The sequence below is a fragment of the Podarcis gaigeae genome (genome assembly GCF_964106915.1).
Source record: "Podarcis gaigeae genome assembly, chromosome: 10".
Lineage (NCBI taxonomy): Eukaryota > Metazoa > Chordata > Lepidosauria > Squamata > Lacertidae > Podarcis > Podarcis gaigeae.
The window spans coordinates 29,362,515-29,383,629 of record NC_139686.1 but is presented as its reverse complement, the minus strand read 5'-3'; the positions used below and the strand labels follow the sequence as shown (position 1 = coordinate 29,383,629).

The window sequence follows — 21,115 nt, the reverse complement described above, 5'->3', positions numbered from 1 at the left end:
ATTGTAAACCATTTTGGGTACCTTCTGTAGAAAAGCAGAATACAAATAATAATCTTGAGTTGTGGTCTGTGATAGTTTATGAAAAGAGCTGACAGACCACGGTTTGTGATCAGTCAGCAAATTAGAATCTGAAACCATGGTTTGAAATTGCGGCTCATGCTGTTTTTTGGCATGCTGCGTCCCCCTTGGCCAACCATAGTTAAGGTCTCTGATCTGCCTCCAGAGGTCATTATGCCTGCAAATGGGGATGCTGAATAGACGGAAAATGAAATCAGATAAGCAGCCCAAACATAGTTGTGAACCGCTCTGAGATCTGCGGGTGAAGGGCACCCACAAAACTATGGTTAGTACAAAGCAAGATTTGCCTGTTTTTAGTTGCCTGGATTGCTAAAATGTGTGTTGGTCTTTATCTGTGCCTGTTGTGCAGGCCATGTGTACGTGCAGCAAGATTAAGAAGTTTACAATTGTCATGCAGGTTGTGTACAACTTCCTGCGTGGTGTTTTTCGTGTAAGAATTTTTTCATGGCTGAGAGGTTCCTTAGTCAAGGTTCTTTCAGCAACGCTAACTGCTAGACTGTGGATGTAGTAGCCATGCATAAATCAGTCCCAGCTGCTGTTTGCATGAATGGATCTTTTGGACTCTGCAAATAAGCAACTAAAGTGTGTGTTTGCATGTTGATTGGAGGGACCTTAAGACTCAGAAGTCTGACTTGCGTATTGTTATGAATGTTTTGACATTCCTCTTAGAAAGGCATACTGTATAAACCTGACTGATCTGGATATTTCAACCTTAAATAGTAACCTGCTGGAAATTCTGCTTTTTTGTTTTTCATTTAAATGAGTGTCTTGTCTAATTCTTACAAGGCTAAGTGATCAGAAGCTTTAAATTAAAAAAACAAAACTGTCGTGGGGGAAATCAAACTCAGGAAGCTGTAAATCTGTAAGCTACATTGAGCATGCAGATTTTGGAAATGTATTTTTTATTTTTTATTATCTTTTATGTTTGGATATTGTGGTACTGAAGGGCGGGGTGTAAAACACCTTCACTATTGCCACTTTACTATGCAGGAATTGTGTTTTACTTTAAATGCACAATTACAGCCAGAGTAATTGAAAACAAGTTTAAAGAAAAACAAGTTTAGTGACCAGAATCTCATGTTAGATTATGACACAATATTATGTGCAGTACTATGTACTGTGATCTATTTTGAGGCAGGCCTACCAACTTGGAAGCCCCTGGACCAAATGCAGCATGCCAGTCATAGATTGCTGGCGGTCTGGGGCTGGACAGTCGCGCCCCCAGGATGACCCTCTGTGTTAACATCATAATAATAATAATAATTTTTATTTATATCCCGCCCTCCCCAGCCGAAGCCGGGCTCATAAACTCTGCACTACTGAAACCTCGTAAATAAAATGGGCTTCAGGCTCTTGTTGTATGCAAGGCCTAGTGGATTGTCTGAAGTCTTCTGAGGAGTCTAGGCAGGAGCTATAATTGGAGCCGGCAAAGCTTTTAAATGGACTTTTGACAAGTTTGCCATTATTCAGAGTCTAGAATTTTGTGCTTTAAAAATACCACCTTCTGAATTGGCAAATGTGGCTGGTTGACTTCATTTTGGCTGCCCAGATTTAGCAGCGATTTTAATGAATGAACCTAGTGCATCTGTAGTATACTTGTGTTTGATTTTTTAGGAAGGAGGGGGGGAAATGCATTCTGTTGAACTTAATTTGGCTACAGTGTTCTAAATTTGAATGTGCAGTGCAGTGATTCCAGTGTCCAGAGGACATGCTGGGTGTGTATCTATTCAAACACTGAGTCGAGCGCTTCACCTGGACCTTGCAGGAAATAATACTAGGAGGAACAATTTGGAAAAGGCAGCTCTCTAGTCAGCATGGAGCCAAGCATTCCAGTCAACTTTCACATGCTCAAAATATGTCTTCCAGCATATCCTGCACCCTTTAGATCTCGAGATATATGAAACAGACACCCAGAAGTGCCCAGAGAGATGGCCTGTAGCAGACTTTGTCTAAATAGCTGGAGGAGAAGGGCATAAATATCCGAATGGTGATTCCTCCCCTCTCCTTGCTCCAGCTGGGCCCCAGAGCCTTCCTGCTGATCCTGCCTTCTAGCATCTATAGTTGATTTCATGCTAAAGTGTAAAGCATTATCCACACACTCCAGGTCAGGGAATCAAAATTTACTGATTTATCTGATTTTTAATGCCAGTCAGCAGTAGGCAGGATCAAGCCCCAAATTGGCGAGATGTTGCCTGACGCTGCCGCTGCTTCTCCAGTGGGGTGTGGGTGGCGCAGGTGGCTGTGGCAAGGCAGGGCCGCACTTCCTGTTAATGCTCCAAGTGGCAAAATGGTTAATCATGAGCCTGGGCCCCAAGCACTCCAAAGCTCCATTCTGATTTATGATTCAAAATAGCTTCTGGTGCTGCGGGAAGCAGTGAAAAAGTAGATGCATGCCTGCTTCTCACGGTTTTTCCGCTGCCATGGTGAAACCACCTACAGTGTCTGAGGCCAAGTCAATGTGAATAAACATAAAACTTTCAGAAGTTACATTAAAAACAAAAACAAAACCCTGCTCCTCCCTGTTAATGTGTTGATTTAACATTGTTCTCACAGAGAGGATTCCACAGACAGTTGAACGCGTCTGTTCAGCTGAAGGAGCTGTATGACTTGAGTTGTGCCACAACAAATTTATTAGCATCCTTTAATGTGCCTCAGGACTTTGGTCCTCTGCTGTAGCAAAAACAAACCAAAGGAGGCAAGCTTGTGTTTAGAATACAGGATAACACAAAGTCTCCACCCAGGAGCCCAAAGGGTGCGCAGGTGCTGAAACTTCCCCTTGAGGCACCTCCCTGAAGTCTGTTGCTTTTCTCTGAGGAGAGCTCTGGTGATAGTTGTGAGCTCAGCTGGAAGAAAAGTGCTGGGGTGAGTGGGGGAGATGCTGTGGCAGGCACAGGCTCAGGGTGCCCCTGCCAAATGAAGAAGGACCTTTTGGGGGGGAGTAGCATCCTGGCAAGAGGACAACATTCCCAGGCACTATCCTGCTGGTCTCCTTTTGCACCAAGTAAAGGCCTTTGTGTTCACCCAAGCCCTTTAAAAAAGTCTTATGAAACCTGGACTATCTGTGTTTACCTCTTGGGGTGCGGTTTAAATGTTCGTTGCATTTTTCTTTTTATTATGTACACACACACACAGAGTGAGAGTCAGTGAGTAAACTGACCAGGTAACATTATATTATGTTAGAAGGTGCATAGAAGATATATATGCATATAGATAGGTAGAAACACATAAACATACCTCTGCTTTATATATGACTGGGACAACCCCACTTTTCAAGATTCACATTTCTGTTCCCTTTGAACCTAACAACTTTTTCACTTTTCGTTTACATTTTTTTTTTATTCTGCCTCTCCACCAAATAGTCCTTAAGGCAGCTAACAGTGATAAACTTGTTTGTTAGCTTGTTCATTTCATTTGTGAATTGCTTCTCATGAAGCATCCCAAAGCACTTCAGCAATAAAAACAAATATAAGAACAAGTTTCAAGTCCAATAGGGAGACACATTGGGTTTTTAAAAATACCCAGTAGTTGGGGAGAAAGGTCTTTGGTGCGTACTTGAAAGAGTGATAGAGAAGACATGCCTGCTTTATATGAAACACAAATGAGTTCCAAAAGATGTAAAATGCAAAACATGGGTACTTCTCTGGGGTTTGTGTGGTCTGTTTTTTTTTAAAAAAGAAAAAGCTACAAGCTGCTTTTCTCCTGCTGTATTTCCCCCCTGTATCTGTAAAACTTGAGTAGTTTAATTTGTGGCGGCTTATAGCATTTTGTATGGTAGCGTTTGTTTTAGAATATTGAGTTTTGATTACTTACTTATTTGTAACCTGCCTTTCTTTTAGGAGGCTCAGGGGACTGCACACAATTCCCCTCCCTGCGTATTTTGTCCTCACAGCAACCCTGTGAGGTAGGATTGGCTGATGGAGTGTCTGGTCCAAAATCACCCAGTGAGCTTTGTGACTATGTGTGGATTAGAACCAGAATGGCTGTACAGTACTTCACTTTGAGACAATGAAATCCTTTCTCAGTGATTAAAAATTCACTTGGGTCGTTGCTGCTACTTAGCCGCAGCACGGGTGCCGAGGATAAAATTGGATCAAGATGCATTGTAACCTGCCTTGAACCCTTATAAGCTAGCTGAGTTGTTATTAGGGAATGCTGGAGAAATTAGTACAATAAGAAAACAGCCAAAGGGAATGCTGTATCATTTTTCATACTGACAGTGTGATGAATATTGCTCAGTCTGTATGCTAAATAGATCTTTTGGACAGGAAGCTCTTTTCTATATGGACAAATCTTTCAGAGACGGAGCTTCTTCTGTAGTAACATCCCCCCCCCCCCCACTCCCGTTCCTGATACAATCCAAACAAGGAAATGGCACAGATACAGGGAAGAGAAATCCAGCCACAGTAGAAAGATATTTCGGCCAAATGCACGCTAGAGGCCAAGTAATAAAGGTCAGGGCCACAGTCCATCACAGTTAAGCATGCTTAAGCCCATTTGATATCAATGAGCTTAAGAGTGCTTACCTCTGTACTAGATTTTATTTTTCTTCTCCTCAGCTGCACACTGAAATATGAACAGTTTCTGTTCTGTTCTTGTTTTTTACATTACTAGTGCTATCTGAGAATTTTTCTGCTATTCTGTCATACGGTAGGGTAAAAAGGCAGGGTCAGCTGAAACTTTAGGGAGCAGGAAACATGAAAAAGCAGAAGGATAGACACTTGGTGCCACATACGTTTTGGTCATGTGTGTTTTTCTCTCTATATATTTATATTTATATAAAAAATAGGGCAGGCAGACAGAAGTTATCCCTTTATCAACACACTGTGGTCTTGATGAAAATCACTTCCTTGAAGCTGCAATTTGCATCAGGAGGGAGTTTGCATTTAGACAGCGGCTGCTATTTCAAAAAGACAGGCCAAACCCACATGCGTTAACATAACACACAGTTTCCCCCGCTCTGAAACCAGTGCTAAATGCGGGTGTGCCATCCTTCTTAGCATCTGAGGAAGGACAAATCATATACAAAAGATAAGTTGAATTCTAAAAAGCATCTAGAATTGATTTGTATTATCAGTTAGTACAGAGCCTTGTAAATAAGTCCAGAAAAGTTACAAGCCTTCTACACACACACACACACACACACACACACACACACACACATACACATGGGTGCCTGCTAAGGGCTAGCAGAGGAGAGATGACTCTGTCCCCCTCCTCCAGCAGGCTGTTGCCTTGCTTTGATGGGAGTTGAGGAGATGGGTTTCTTCCTCTGGCCGCCTGTTTGTTTTCTACTGGGCACCACCAACGTGATCCGTTGTCTGCATGCTATTCCTTGTCACCCATGGCTACTAGGCAAGTGATTAAATACAAGCCTGATTATACATTTACTTTGGGTTATTAACTTTGGCTTCTGTTGGGTCATGGGGAAAGGTAACTATCGAAGCCTTGATTATAGGAAATCTTTGCCTACAGCAGTTTCCTCAGAATCTCTTCTTTGCAGTATTGAGTGCCTACTTTTTCAGAAAAAAAGATAGCTGAAACTCCAAAGATCTTGAATTGTGTACCAGTTTCAGTACCTCTTTTCCCTTCCATGGTTTTGTGCAACACATAACCCTGCCTGGATCTCAGTCTTGCCACATACTTGCAGGACTCCGTCAGAGGGGATGAGCACTGGGCCTGCTTTTTAAAATATAAATATAAACAAATCTTCATTTCTTGGCAGGATAAGCCAAATTCTCTGTTCTGTAGCTTGTCTAGATCATCACCTTGACTTTTCTGACGTAATGCAAGCTATTGCTGGAATAGCTCTGCTTCATGCATGTGTGTGCATCTGTTTCCAGAACAAAGTCGCCGTGATGACTTGGAGAGCTTGGGCTATGTGCTGATGTACTTCAACCTTGGCTCACTGCCTTGGCAAGGCCTGAAGGCTGCTACAAAGCGCCAGAAATATGAGCGCATCAGTGAGAAGAAGATGTCGACGCCCATCGAGGTGCTCTGCAAAGGCTACCCTTGTAAGTTCTTCCTTTGCATGCTCAAGTTGCACGTGCCCTTGCATCTCCTACACTCAGAGATTCGTGTCTCCATAAACATACTCAAATTTGTCTAGATGCCATCTTTGCATGTGCTCTGTGACCTTGCTACCTATTTAGGATCGAGATGAATGTTGTTCCTCTGATTGCAAAATATTGGGTGAACAATCTGAGTCTTTCAACAAGTTCTGCCCCAGTAGTCTAAAAACTGTAGCTAAAGGGGCTGCCTCAAGAGGTAAGGGACAAGCCTGGGGAAGGGTCATAGCTGAGTGGCACAGTATCAGTTTTGCATACAGACAGTCCCAGGTTCAATCCCCAGTTAAGATCAGGAGAGAGCTGTCCGAAACTTTGGAGAGCTGCTGCCAGTCAGTGTAGACTCTACTGAGCTAGATGGCTTAGCGGTCTGACTTGGTATGAGGTGGCTTCCTATGTTCCTAAAGCCTTGCTTGTACCTGAAGCAGTCCGCTGGGTATATGTTGGGCAAGCTCATTTCAGAGTCTCCAAATATAGGCCTCTGGGGCTTATGCAGAGCAGGATTAAGTCCATATGCTATCCCCTTTATAGAGGGAATTGGAAGCCTTAAATGTGTGTATTCAAGTATGTTAAGTCACAGAGTGTGATGGACAAATTTCACTGCCTATGAACAGATGCACAGCAGTCTGTCTTTCCTGCTTAAAGCATGGCCTCTCTCTGTACAGCATCAATACCAGAGGTGCATGCCCTCCCAATATACAAGTCCTGAGCCTCGATGGGCAGACCTGTATTTGTGAGAGAAAGGACTGAAAATCTGGGAGGAAAGTGGAAGGGGTGGCATGCAAGCCTGCCCGTTGGTTATTTCTCTCTGGTTTTGGGGAAAGGGGGGTGAATTTGGGGGCATGTATTTAGCAGGTTTCTGTGAGAATGAACTGGAGTAAGAAGGGATAGGAATAGCCATGTACCAGCTACCTCTGCAAATGGACGAAATAAAAAGGGTTTTTGCACCAGGTGGGCTTTAGGCTTGATGACAGAAGAAGCACCACAGCTGAAAAGGTCTTTTCTTGGGTCCATAATATGACCCCAAGAGGATAGACAACAAAAATCTTAACTGCTAGCTAGGCTTGTTTTCCTTTCCCAATATTGCTGCCTAAAGTTGGTGTGAGAAATAGCCAAAATATGAAATGAACACAACCATATAACATGTTCATGCTCCTCTGGCTCTTTGAAGTTGGAGAATTTATCATTGTTTATTTAAATCCTGAAAAAATTAAAACATACATAAAATAGAAAGACAAACAGGAAAACTGAAACATAATAACAAACCATAACAGAGTAATATTAACAGCAGATAATGTATCTAAAGATCTAAAATACATTAAAAGATATTAAGTCTGGTGAAATTTCTGGGGGAAACGAAAAAAGGCTTCACCTGGTGCTAAAAGTTGACAACTTAGTGCTGGGTGAGGGTCTCAAGGGAAGGCATTCCACAACTGCAGTGGCACCTTCAAAAAAGCCCCTCTAGTAATCTGTAACATGAAGACTTTATGAAGGCAAAGAAGAGAAGAGCAGTGCCTCATTGGGGGGACAGCTGTGCTTTATGGCAACCAATAATCTCTCCCTACTTTTCTCCCAGCTGAGTTCTCAACATACCTCAACTTCTGCCGTTCGCTGCGGTTCGATGACAAACCAGATTATTCTTACTTGAGGCAGCTGTTCCGCAACCTCTTCCACCGCCAGGGTTTCTCCTATGACTACGTGTTCGACTGGAACATGCTCAAGTTTGTGAGTAATTCCAGTTCTGAGCCTTTTTGTTGTGTCCTGGAGTCTGTGTGTGCTTGTGAGCTGCAAGTGGAGGCGAGTGGGGTGAACAATAGGGATGGCCATGCTTGAGGGTCTCTTTTTTATTGATGGACTCTTGTGTTCACACATTATACTACTAATTCTTTTTAGTAGCAGGGTTCTGTGTCCTGACCTCAACTGCTGTTTGTTTGTTTTTCAAATTAGAAGCAGGTTCAAAACCCTGTATGGCTGTAGAAATAAGCTTGGAAACAAGTGCATAAAGATCACACCCACACAAATCATTTAAATAATATTTAAACTGCGTAGCTTCTTCCAACAAATCCTGGGAACTGTAGCTTGCCCCTCACAAAGCTACAATTCCCAGTACCTTTAATAAACTACATTTCCCAGGATTCTTGGGGGGAAGCCGTGTGTTTTAAACATATCACCAGGATGTGACCACAATCTCAGAAGACACACGATGGGGCTTCTTGTTCTGCACTGTTCCTTGTTGGACCATAGCCAAATCTTGTTGTGATGAGGCCTAAAGATATGCTGAGGCGGCACTGTAAGTTAATGGAAAAACTTAAATATTTAGTTGCTGTGTTCTTAGTTTTGGCCTAACCATGAGAGGGAGCATGGGTTGGTGGGTGGTGTACCCTCTCGCTCCTCTTCCCTGAATGTTCAGCTTTCTTTTTTCTTAAGTGAAATCAGTCTCTGTCCTCAAACATAAGTTGATTAGATATTAGATAACAGCATAAGAACAAACCAAGCCCCTGATCTAGCAGGTTGTAGGGGGCAGTTGTATACCTGCACCTGGCCTTGCCTGGCCTCCTCCTGCAAAGGAAGCTTCACCCATCAGCAGGAAAGCCCTTCTGCTGAGGAGCAACCACATGCATCTGCCCTAACAGCCTGGGAGCTGGCACAGCGAACGGGCATTTACCACCACTTTCTGTCCTGCCTGGCATGAACATTAGGTCTGTTGATGCAGCGCTGGCTGCGTCACTCCACTAAGCCGCACCACTGCCCCCCATGAGTTATGGTTGCAGCATAAATTCTAAGCATTTGTCTCTCATCTAAGCGCCTTTGCACTCTATGTCCAGAACACTGGAAGACAGGGCAAGTTACCATTTATTGAGCAGCAGCAGCAGCAGCAGCAGAACATTGCCTAAACTTTTACTTCTTTTCAGCGTGAAAAGGGTAGAGACTCATTCCACTTTTTAAAAAAAGAAAGAAAAGGAAAACTGAACATTCAAGGAAGGAGCCTAAGGGGGTTCACTGTCCACCCGCCCACACTCCCTGTCATGGTTAGAAGAAATAAAGAAAGCAAAATAAACCAGCATATGGAAACTGTCCTGTATGATTCAGCATGACGGTTTTCCTTCCCCCCTCCCCTGAACTCTTTATCTCGTTGCATGTGCATCTAATTCTGCATATGAATAAAGTGATTTTTACCCCTTCCTTTTTTAACCTGCTTCTAAAATCTGGATGCGTTCTGGGGTGTTTGATATTCCAGGGAGCAGCCCGGAATCCTGAGGACATGGATCGAGAGAGGCGAGAACACGAGCGAGAGGAGCGGATGGGGCAGCTCCGGGGTTCAGCTACGCGGGCACTGCCCCCTGGACCTCCTGCCGGAGCCACAGCTAACCGCCTCCGCAATGTCGCTGAGCCCATGGCCTCCACACCCACCTCCCGCATCCAGCAATCTGGTGAGTAGAGGGAAGGTCACATGCAAACCTGTTCTCTGCATAGCAACGAATTGCACAGCCATGGGCTCGTTCCTAAGTAAAGTAAATCCTCTGTATGTGTAACTACAGCTGCTCACCTTCTTCACTGCTGCTTGCTCATTCCTTTCCCATTCCTCCCCCCTCTAGTGGCGGCAGCAGTGGTGGTTGTGGGACTCTTACCCCGTCTCCGCCCTGCCTTTATCCTGCTCAAAATTTAGAGTTTGAGCTCCAAGCGGAACAGGCTCTTCCTCACCCCTCTATTTCTTACATTGCTCTGCAAAAAGCATCAATTTTACAAGTTAGTAATTTGCCCCTTGCCAGGAAACACGTCCCCCAGGGCAATTTCACGGGTGGACAGGGAGCGGAAGGTCAGCATGAGGTTACACCGAGGAGCCCCTGCAAACATCTCCTCGTCTGACCTCACAGGGCGGCAAGAGGTGTCACGGATTTCAGCGTCACAGGTGGGTTCCTACCAGCGGCCAAGTGGGGCCAGAACTGCTTCCATCTGCTTGTGGGCTGTGGCTAGAATTAAGAAAATAGTAGAGTTAAGAGTCTCACCAGGTCATGTTAATCTGGTAGCCACCCAGTTGGCGCAAATCCTTACTCTGCTTCTTTGTGGGACTGCGTTAAAAATGGCCTGCTCCTCTGAAAGCGATGGCAATTACATCCTTGTGTGAAAGGGGAGAAATTCCCAACCTTCCAGCTGTTGAGAATTTAAACATTCTGGCAGCCCAGCGTGAGAAGCAGAACAGCTAAGCTAGCTGTGTTGCAGGGCTTGTCATACGCCGAAGTGAAAAAAAGAATCTTTAGTCTGAATTCTTGCGTGAAGTGCTATCAGAATAGTCACGAGCCACCAAATATGTAAAGCAAAAATACATTACGGCTGCTAATCTGCTTTTCTCCAGCCAAGATACATATGGCTCAGACCCATGGGGTATTTTGTAGATTAATAATAGTTCATTGAATTATGCTTGGGAGTCAGTGTTGCAGTTCAGCCTATGTGCATTCTTGTCTGCTGATGTCAATAGGAGGCTCTTGCGTTCCATACTAGTTGAACTTCCCGATTCTTTTCAAAGACACAGCCCCATTGCAGTGATGTATTCAAGTCAACAACCAATATGGATGATTTTAACTAGGGAAAAAAGAACAAAATCCTTGGACTAGCTGGAACTGGTAGAAAAGCACTCATGGCTGCAGCAACTGCCTGCTTCCCCAAACTGGGAACAGGATCAGCCAAAGGATATCTATCATAGCTGTCAACTTTTCCCTTTTCTTGCGAGGAATCCTATTCGGAATAAGGGAATTTCCCTTAAAAAAAAGGGAAACGTTGACAGCTATGATATGTGTGTGTGACACTGTCTCCTTGGAATCTAGGAACCATCAGTAGTCATCATTGCCTCCTTTTTTATGGATTTAGTTATAGCTTTATTAACTAATCATCAGTTAAATGATTCTTGAATCTGCTGAAAAAGAAGTCAACTGGGAAATAAGGTTGAAGTGCATTCAGTGGCAAGCCAGTACTACCAGTACTTTGATGAAAATTATCCTGTGTTTGTAGGTTGTTGAATGTATTCCTTGGAAGGAGGGGGTGGGGTCTTGTTGAGACAAGGGTGGGAGAAAGAACTTGGATGACATCTCTTTACCCACCCTTGCTAAAGTCCTCTTCTGCAGCCTACTCACTTCTCTGTTTGTTTGTAGACAAGTGTGCCATTTGATCACCTGGGGAAGTGAAGAGAGGATTCCACCGGACCAGTGTTTGCTTAGGTGAGTCTCTGCCTAACCCCTTCTCTTTTGTCTACGTGGATAGTGAATCTTCATGGGTTGATATTCTTCCTTTCTGCATGTAACCCCAGCATAATGCCCCATGGTTATAGAAATGGCACAGTCTGTGAACAAGTGGGATGTTTGAACAGCTCCAGCTGTTTAGAACCTATGACATGGAGATCTAAACCTTCATTCTCTCTGTGTCTCTTGGTTGGTAAATGTTCCAGGCCCACCCAGTATGACAAGGCCATTTTTGAACATTAATGGGCATGGCTAAACTTTGGCTAACATGCCACGATTAGCAAACCGTATAGTTTATTGCTGTGGAAACATGTAACCCTAGATGGCATATATTAAGATACTGTTGAGGAATGCATTCACTCTACCAGCTCAACTGCTAGGCGCTACTACCTAACAGTTGTAGACCTCACCCTTGAGTCTCACTCACATGGGACTCTTGAAAGATGCAATGTGCACAATTCTTTAGCACACCATAGCTTGCTTTATTGTCCCCATGGTTAGACTGCCTTTTCCAAAAACAGCTTGCTCTGTACTTCCTTACTTGGTTGGAAAGGAATATGAGGCAGGTTGCTACTTGCCTTTATTGCAGAGGGTGAAGGAAGGCAGCAGTTTAAGGGGGAAGAGCAGTGACTTGAGTCCTCTTCCCAAAAGCATGCAGATGTTGATGTAGGAATTAGCCACTGCTGTTTTTAAAAGGAGGCGTTTATCTAGCTTACTGGACTTGGTCCTAACACTCTAGTGCTCTTTGGGTGTTCTTCCCTGTGTAATTACCATTGTGTGGGTGGCGGGGCGAGAGTGCGGATAAGTTCCCTGGCCTCACCTCCCCATCCCCATAAATTACATCATTGTAGCTTTTCCCATCACTCCCCTCCACATCTTAGGGGCTGAATTTCTGAATCAGGAAGCCTGCCCTGCTTCTGTAGAATCCCTCTGCCATCATGAACTCTGATCTGAAGAAGTGTGCATGCACACAAAAGCTCATACCAATAACAAACTTAGTTGGTCGCTAAGGTGCTACTGGAAGGAATTCTTTTTATTTTGTTTTGACTATGGCAGACCAACACAGCTACCTACCTGTAACTAGAACCCTGATCTATCAGGGTTCTCAATTGTGCCGGGAGCATCTTGTGGAGCGGAGCAGCCTGCCGATTGCAGAAGTTCAGCCCCCAACCTGTTCAAAGCTGCAGGAGTGCTGATGGTGTTGTGATCAAAGGAGAGGGGTCGTGGAGTGTGCCCCTAGAATCGCAACACCCTTCTGATTTAACCCGCCTTTCTTGCTGTGTAGAATTTTGACTTTTCTTTGGGAGGTGGGAAGAGGCTAACTCTCCTTGTCGGATGCTTCCTGCATTAACTAAGGCGAGCATCTTTTCAGTTTTGGGGCTGCTTCCAGGATAAAGCAGTGCAGGTACGTTGTGAAGCTGAGGGAAGGAACAGCAAGCACCATGTATACTGTTTCACAAATGTCCTTTCTAAAGAGGGTCAGTGGCACAATTGGCTGACACATTTTCACAAGAGTTGCTGCTGTGTGTAGTACTAGTAGTAGTTATTAGTAAGATTTGTCGTAGGGTCTCCACTGTTGGATGGGGGGAAACGTTTTTAACAATGCTCTCTTCTTCCCCCCCCCTTTTCTTTTTCTAGTGTCTTCACTGTATTTTTCTTTTAAAAAACAAAATAACAAAAACAGATTTAAAAAAAGAAAAAGAAAAAAAACCCCAATTTCCCCCCCCCCCCTGCCAGCAACAAGGAGAGGAGCTGCCCTATGCTGGCGTCCATGTCTTTTCTGAGATCGTTGCCTGCGTTCCCGAGCCCAACTTGCCTTGGACAAAGTCACAGATGCAGGAGGAGCCTTGCCGAAACACCTCTGCTGCTGTCGCGCAGTTTCATCTCCGTAGGCCTTGCCCCATTTCACGCCAGCAGGCTGTGGCCAGCCACCCCCAGCTTCTTGCTCCCCCTTTTTTTTTATCTGTTTGTATCATTGGAAAAAGGAAAAAAAAACCACACAACACAAAAAATCAACCCCCCGACTTCCATATTTTTTAAAAGTTCGGTTTGTGTAAGATGAAATTTGTTTCCAGCATAATTTTAAATTCCGTTGGGATTTGGGGGGGGGGTTGGGGAGGGGAGGGGGCGGAGGAGGAGGCAGAGGAGGATGTTTGCGGCAGACTTTTACAATTCCAGGCCAGAGTGGTGTCAAAAGCTGGCTTTAGCATTCATTTTAAATGTGAACTGCGGTTTCTAGCAGGCGCTGCCTGTGTGGGTGGCAGGGGCCGGGGTGGAGCAATGGTGGAAGAAGCATTCAGGCATTCTTTCCCTAGGGGACACCACTGCCCCTCTGTGCATTCGCGGGCATGTTGGGAGATGCAGACCAACGAGTCGAACTGTACTGGCACAGCGGCAGTTGCGTGCGAAGGGTGTGCATATGGGGTGGAGGCATGTGCTACACAAGGCAGGAGCAAATGTGAAGGACGTGGAACTGTTGCCTGCCTCATATGCAGGCAGTGGGGTGGGGGGTGGGCGTCTCTTCTTTTTTTTAAAAAAATTGAAACAAAACTGTTTGCGTGTGTTTAGTTTATATTTTTTTAATTATTATTTTGTACTTCCTCAGGAGCCGGGGAGGGTGTTGAGGACAAAGGGGGAGAGGTATGTGAAAATAACAGTGGGGGGAGAATCCCTGCTTTTACTTCAGGGGTTTGAGCCTTGTGTTCCAACAATTTCCCAAAGGACAACCCCAGCTCAAGACGCACAACCTCTCCTCACGAAAAGGTGTCTCCCACCCTCTGTATTCACCCCCCATTACTATTTTGTTTTTAATAAAGACTTTAGGCTTTCCTTAAGAAAACCGATCCATCCTGGGATGTGCATCGCCGCAGTCGTTACCATGCCCTGCAGTCCCTTGCTTGGCACACTTTCTTAATTTTATTTTTTACTTTGGACAGTGTGGAACCATTGGAAGTGGGGGTGGGGCTTGGCATATTTGGTTCTTTTTATTCTTTCTATTTAACACACGGCTCTTTTTATTCCCCCCCCTAATTTATTTACCCTGCTTACTGTGTCTTTCTTCCTTTCTCTCTCTCTCTCTCTCTCTCTCTCTCCTTTTTTTAATTAAAGTAAAAAAAACAAAACTTTTTATTACTTTTAAAAAAAACAAAAACAAAAAACCTTGAAGAACTTTGGGGGGGATTTTGTACTTTTTTCCTGTGTAAATATTGGACTTTTTTGAGCTTTATTGTGGTTGTTAATTTGAAGTAATAAAGTAGAAAATGATAAAGTGATGGAAGCATCTGCCTTTTTCTTTCTTCTCCTCTTCCCCTTCCAACCTGGCTGTGATAATGTCATGTCGGCAGGAAGTTTCATCTTACATATAGCCTCCCTCCTGCTCTGTTTCCAAGTTCCAGGAAAAAGATTGGCAGGGAAGAGAATGTACACCATTTGTACACCTAAAAATAAAGCTGATCTGGCCTTCAGGTTCATAATTGATATTGGTCTGATAGCAGAAGAGTCATCTGAAATGTGATTCTCCTGAAGAAATGCTGCCTGCGTTTTGGGCTTGAAGGAAGAATAGTGTGCAGAACTAGAAATCTCCAATTTGGTTCAGGGGCCCTTCACTTTCTATTCTTTTAGAGTTCCAGATGTTCAAGCCAGTACCACAAATACCAACAAACTCAAAATGACACTTCCAAGCCTGCAGCCGTGAACTCTATTAGAATTTAAATAGCATAATTGTCACAAGTTAAAGAGCAAAAATGTCATTGAGCACTAGTAATTTTGGTTCAGCCATAGAAAGCGTGTGATTTTTAAGCTAATGCTGCTAGACTCTTCAGCTGAATCTGGATGCACATTTTTAAACCAAAACTAGCCAGGCAATTGCAGATTTATTGGGAATATGTCATTTGTATTGAGATTGAATCATCTCTTGTTGATGCATTTTCGACAACCTTTTGCTTTCAGCTTGGGTTAACTTCATACAAATTCAATTATTGTAAGCAACATTTTTTTAAAAAAAAGATTAGTGACAACAGGTAAGTTTAATTATTTCTTTACACCATATGATATCCTAAAGAAATAATTTTCTGTTAATTTATAAGAATGGGACATGCTTGCTAATATGCTTGTTTTTGTGTGTATGTGGAAATAGGGAGTTTTGAATTCTTTCTTCGTCATTAAATTTGATGCGGTAGCACTAAGAGCCACCATTCATAGTTTGGAACATAAGAAGCTGCATTTATACCAAGTCGTGACTATTGGTTTATCTAACCACGAATTGCCTCTTGACTGACACCAGCTTTCCAGTGTCTCAGGGCAAGGTCACTTTTATGTGGAGGTGCCAGAGACTGAACCAAAATCTCATCCCTGCAGAGTCCCAGTCCTTTCTGCAGTTGTGAAAATGATAGAACAAGAATCTGAAAAGTTTTTGCTGAAAAGCAGTACAGAAATAACCAGGCTTCAGTTGTGCACCTTGCTTAGCTCCAGTGCCCATGCTAAAAATATATCTCCTGGCTAGAGAAGAAATCGGGTGGCATGCAACGTTTTGTGTGAAAGTGATTGGATACAGTCCTTTGGGCTGGATTCTCTTTGAACATGTACTGTGGTTAGTAAATCTGTATTCAGATGTGGGACTGTGCATCAGAATTAAAGGTGTCTAATGTTTACTTTATTGAAAAGAGGCATTAACTTATCAAAAGCATATTAGTGCAAAGAGCTATGAGGCTTTCTTTCCTTCCTGGTTTGTAATCTACTTGGAGAGATGCTAATCCTAGGATGCTGTGTTTAGTATGGGAGAGGGCTCCCATTATTGTAGTAGCTTGTACCAGTGGCAGCTGTGGGAGCATTTTGGCTTTGTAGGGCTGCAATTTTTAACCTGGCTGTTTCCATCACAATAGGACTTCGTACAGAACCTATTCAGGAAAGTGTGCCATTACATATGTGCAGAGTGCCATTGTTTTCCTCTTTTTAAAAAGCCACTCAATTATTTTCTGCACATCTATGGACAGGGAAAAATTTTTCCACATAAGAGTGCCCAAGTATGATTTCTAGTTAAGATTGACACCATACCACATAAGTTTTTGAATTCATGTATTTTCACCTACATATTTCATTGCCAAAAATCTAAACACACACAAACTTTTTTAAAGTGAGGAAAACCTGCCTCTGGTTGCATGACATTTTCTTCCCCGCAAAATAAAAAAATAAAAAAATCAGTTTTAACTATTATTTACCCAAAACACTTTTTTCCTCCAAATTATAAAAGACCAAAATATTCCAACCAATAGACAAAAATGATGAGTTCATATGAACCAGGGCATCTCTGAGCACAGCAAAACATATTTGCAATGCATGGCTCAATTCTGAAAATGTGAACTGTTCTTTTCTGCTCATTTACAGAGTTCATCACAACCTCTTCTATCTGAGATGTGGGGGAATATATTCTAGGTTTGGGGAACGACGTGGAGTCACATCCAGACACCAGAAAGCCAGGATTGATTTTCCACCCCCACCCTGCTTAGGTGGCGAGCCAATTTGGGCTCGCCCGCAGAGGCTGATGGATCCTGATAGATTCCGTCAGGCCTTGCGGGACCTTGCTCCCCCTGGCGACTCATTGACTGAGCTTGTTGAGGGCTGGAATATACAGCTCCTAGCAGCCATCGATGAGATCGCACCTAGGCGCCCTCTGCGACCCCGCAGAAACCGGGCTCCCTGGTTTACCGACGAGCTTCGGAAAATGAAGCGGGACCTCAGACGGCTCGAGCGAGTATGGCGGGGTGCCCGTGACGGAGCCTCAAGAACATCTTATAGGGTTTTTATGAAAACCTACGAGATGGCAGTGAAGGCCGCTAAGAAGTCCTACTTCTCGGCCTCCATTGCCTCCGCTAGCTCTCGCCCGGCACAATTATTTAGTATAATTAGGTCTTTAACGTCCCTTGAAGGACAGCCAAATTTAAATAACAATTCGACACACAGCTGTGAGGCATTTGCGAGCTTTTTTGCGGAGAAGGTCCTATTGCTCCGCCATGACCTCCCTGCCAATTTGGATACAATAAAGGAACTGGAGGCCCCTCGACTGTCCTCGGGTCCAGTATTGGACCACTTTGACTAGATATCCCCAGCCGATGTGGACAGACTCCTCCAAGCTGGAAAGCCCACCACCTGTCCTCTTGACCCGTACCCGTCTTGGCTGATTAGAGCGTGTCCAGACGAGGTGCGGGCCCCCCTGGGTGATATCATCAATTTGTCCCTTGGCACCGGGATATTCCCAGGGGAACTGAAGGAGGCAGTGGTGCGTCCGCTCTTAAAGAAAACATCATTAGATCCTTTAGATCTATCCAATTACCGCCCGGTTTCGAATCTTCCATTCCTGGGTAAGGTGATTGAGAGAGCGGTTGCTGAACAGCTTGGTAGGTTTCTGGATGAAACATCGGCTCTCGATCCATTCCAGTCCGGCTTCCGCGCTGGTCATGGGACCGAGACGGCTCTGGTCGCCCTAACAGATGATCTCCGCAGGCAGCTGGATCGAGGTGGGTCGGGGCTGCTGATTCTTCTAGACCTGTCAGCAGCCTTCGACATGGTCGATCACGAACTCCTAGACCGCCGCCTTGCCGATGTGGGGATCCAGGGCACAGTCCTTCAATGGCTGCGCTCGTTTCTCTCTGGTCGGGGACAGAGGGTGGCGCTTGGCGGGGAATTGTCATCGTGCCACTCCTTGGTGTGTGGAGTGCCTCAGGGTGCGATTCTCTCCCCGATGCTTTTTAACATCTTTATGCGCCCCCTCGCCCAGCTTGTCCGGAGTTTTGGGCTGGGTTGCCATCAGTATGCCGATGACACCCAGCTCTATCTGTTGATGGACGGCCATCCTGACTCGGCCCCAGATACACTGACCAGATGTCTGGAAGCTGTGGCTGGATGGTTACGTGGGAGCCGGTTGAAGTTAAATCCTTCGAAGACAGAGGTCCTCTGGCTGGGACGGAGCGATATGGGATTGAGGGAGCAACTCCCATCTCTTGCGGGGGTGCAATTAGTGCCAGCATCGTCCGTTAAGAGTTTGGGTGTAATCTTCGATACCTCCCTCTCTATGGAAGCGCAGATTACAGCTATAACAAAGGCGGCATTTTTTCATCTCCGCCAAGCTAAGCAGTTGGCTCCTTATCTCTCTCGCCCTGACCTAGCCACTGTGATCCACGCGACGGTCACCTCCAGACTGGATTATTGTAACTCGCTCTACGTGGGGCTGCCCTTGAGACTGACCCAGAAACTCCAGCGGGTGCAAAATGCCGCAGCGAGACTTCTTATGGGGTCTTCGCTGCGAGATCATATTCATCCAGTACTATACAAGCTGCACTGGCTCCCGGTGGAGTACAGGATCAGACCCCTGCCTGAAACTGACCAGCTTTGCCAGTCAGAGCAAGCAGCACCAGATTAAACAGACTAATCTAACTCAGTAGAAAACAGTTTTGTTTAGTCATATAAAATTTATTTATTTAAAATATATATTTGGACTACTTGGTTGGCAAGCCTATGAAGGCAATGTACAACCAGGAGAGTCAATGAGCAACATAAACATCATCCTTAAAATAGAAAAAAAGCATCATTTTAAAATGGCATGACATTTCAGCAAAACAGATCAGACCTCTGATGCTGGGCATGCTATACTTAAAAACCTAGAGAAAAAAGGGATTGGGAGGGTCAGGAATATGGTTTTTTATATATATATATATATATATATATATATATATATATATATATATATATCAAGTGGGATTGGCCACAAAACGCTGGAGTCTGGAGTGTTCCTGCTCACTCTTCCAGTCAGCCATGCCCCCCCCCCCATAATCCATCCTATTTTCTCTCCCACAAACAGCATTCTTGACCATTGAGTGCATTCATTCCTCCATTGGGCTGTTTCTGGGGATTCCCCCAAATTAGGACCTCTGAACTTTGGAATTAGAGGGAATGATTTAAATTTAGGTGCCATTTGGACTGGGGATTTCCTGGTGCTTACTAAATCTTAATGTGGCGGTTGTAGTGTTGATTTATCTGTGTTATATATACATTAACCTGGAATCAGCTCTGGTGTAAGGCAAAGGAGACATTTTAAAAAATGGATGAAAAGGAAATGTGCTTTTATCATTGTTAAAATATCAGGCAAGAATTCCTGGTGCATACAAGTTGCAGCTCAGCAAAGCAGATGGCTTTCTAAGAGAGACCATGGAATGGTTCTCCATAGATATCAAATCCTTAATTTGAGAGAGGCCATTGAGGATGTTTTTGGTATACGGTAGGTGTGCAAGTAGGGCATGTTGAATTTTTCAACTTCCAAATTCAAAAAAATGAGGGGTGCTAAAAAGTTGTAACATGACTTGGGAATTCAAAAGGCTAAATTGATATAATTTCGTTGTGCTTGGTAAACAAAATGACTAAAATTGAATAGAAATCATTAAAAATGATTACCAAATACTTGCAGTTATATATTAATATTATTTTATTTATTATTGTTATTCAGCACATTACCTGACATTTTCAGAAGGTAAAATTCTTTGGTACCACGAAAACAGGTTATGGTGCTGCTTCATCAAATGTAGACTTAACCAAGCTAAATGATGTCCAGTCACAAAAATAATAGCAGGTTTGAGTTCCTCACACCCCAAAACATATTTTAAGACCCCCCCCCCCCGGAAGAAATTTGCAAAAATTAAGTTTCACCCCCTAAAATCACACATACTGTGCAAGGTATGGGCTATGTTTCCTATAGAGTCCTTTCCAATGTCAATGATCATGAAACTGATACGGTATTATGCCCACACCCTTGTGCTCAGCTGACTGTTACACATCATCTCAATTCCATGTTTCCCATTAAACCTGTACTGCAGAGCTTGCTCTTGCAAGATGTTGCTGGAACAACTGATTCAGCAAGGCCCCACATTCCAGCAAGAGTTAGCTGGCTGTGTGACTAAGTATGGCATCAGTTGTGAGATCTGCCAAGACAGCAATTATGAGGGCAGCTTCTTCTGTGGTACAATCTGGTGAGCAGCTCTTTATACCAGGAAGTTACTCTCTTATCTCACTTTTATAGTATGGCTCTTAAGAGATCCCAAGCCCTGGGCAATGGAGGAGATCTTACTGTAATAACTATCAGATGCTTTAAGTAATAATTTTGTTTCTGTCTTCTCTCTTCATAAGTTTGGGAAGGGTAATAGTTCTGTTTTTGTTTTGTTGTTAAAGTTTCAATAAAAGATCACATGTTTCTTAATAGAAAAGGTCTTCCAGATTGGCTCATTTCACAGAAATAGTTTAGCAGGGTGACTGTACTTTTTGCTTCATAACTTTCCACGAGGGCTTGATATGTGGTTTTTGTATTAAAGAAAGCTCAAGAGTCTGGGAGCCTAGCCTGGCGGTACCAATGCAGGTCTTTATATGCTGTTGACGCTTGAGTAACAGGGGGAGCACTTGATTGTGTATATGATGCTTTTGTCTCACAATGTTTTCAACAACTGCCAGGTTTGTTGCATATTGAACTCGCAACTTTGAACTTATTATTTCTGAGGATATTTGATTTGTATTTTGATTTTTCAAATGCATATATGTATGTGAATATTGTTTTGTTTGCCTTCCTTTGGGAGGAAGGGTAGGTGAAAAATATGAAATAATAATAATAATAATAATAATAATAATAATAATAATAATAATAATAAAAAATTAAACATATTACACACACACATATGGTTTGGCAAAAAGCTGCTCTAATTGTTT

At 43.7% G+C, this 21,115-nt stretch overlaps 1 protein-coding gene across 6 annotated transcripts in view; it reads left to right on the top strand.

The window, feature by feature from the left end:
• CSNK1E (casein kinase 1 epsilon) overlaps positions 1–14,646 on the top strand; it is a 53,812-nt gene extending 39,166 nt beyond the window's left edge. For 2 of the 6 annotated variants that reach the window (XM_083699591.1, XM_083699592.1), the window contains exons 6-11: positions 5,919–6,089; positions 7,717–7,865; positions 9,379–9,571; positions 9,911–10,050; positions 11,288–11,353; positions 13,112–14,646. In XM_083699591.1, coding sequence (XP_083555717.1) covers positions 5,919–6,089; positions 7,717–7,865; positions 9,379–9,571; positions 9,911–10,050; positions 11,288–11,320 — 686 coding nt within the window. In that variant the 3' untranslated portion in view covers positions 11,321–11,353; positions 13,112–14,646. Of the gene's footprint in view, positions 1–5,918; positions 6,090–7,716; positions 7,866–9,378; positions 9,572–9,910; positions 10,051–11,287; positions 12,124–12,168 lie in introns of all 6 variants that reach the window. The other 4 variants (XM_083699589.1, XM_083699590.1, XR_014555535.1 and 1 more) reach the window with 3 other exon arrangements.
• Positions 14,647–21,115: the final 6,469 nt, after the last annotated feature.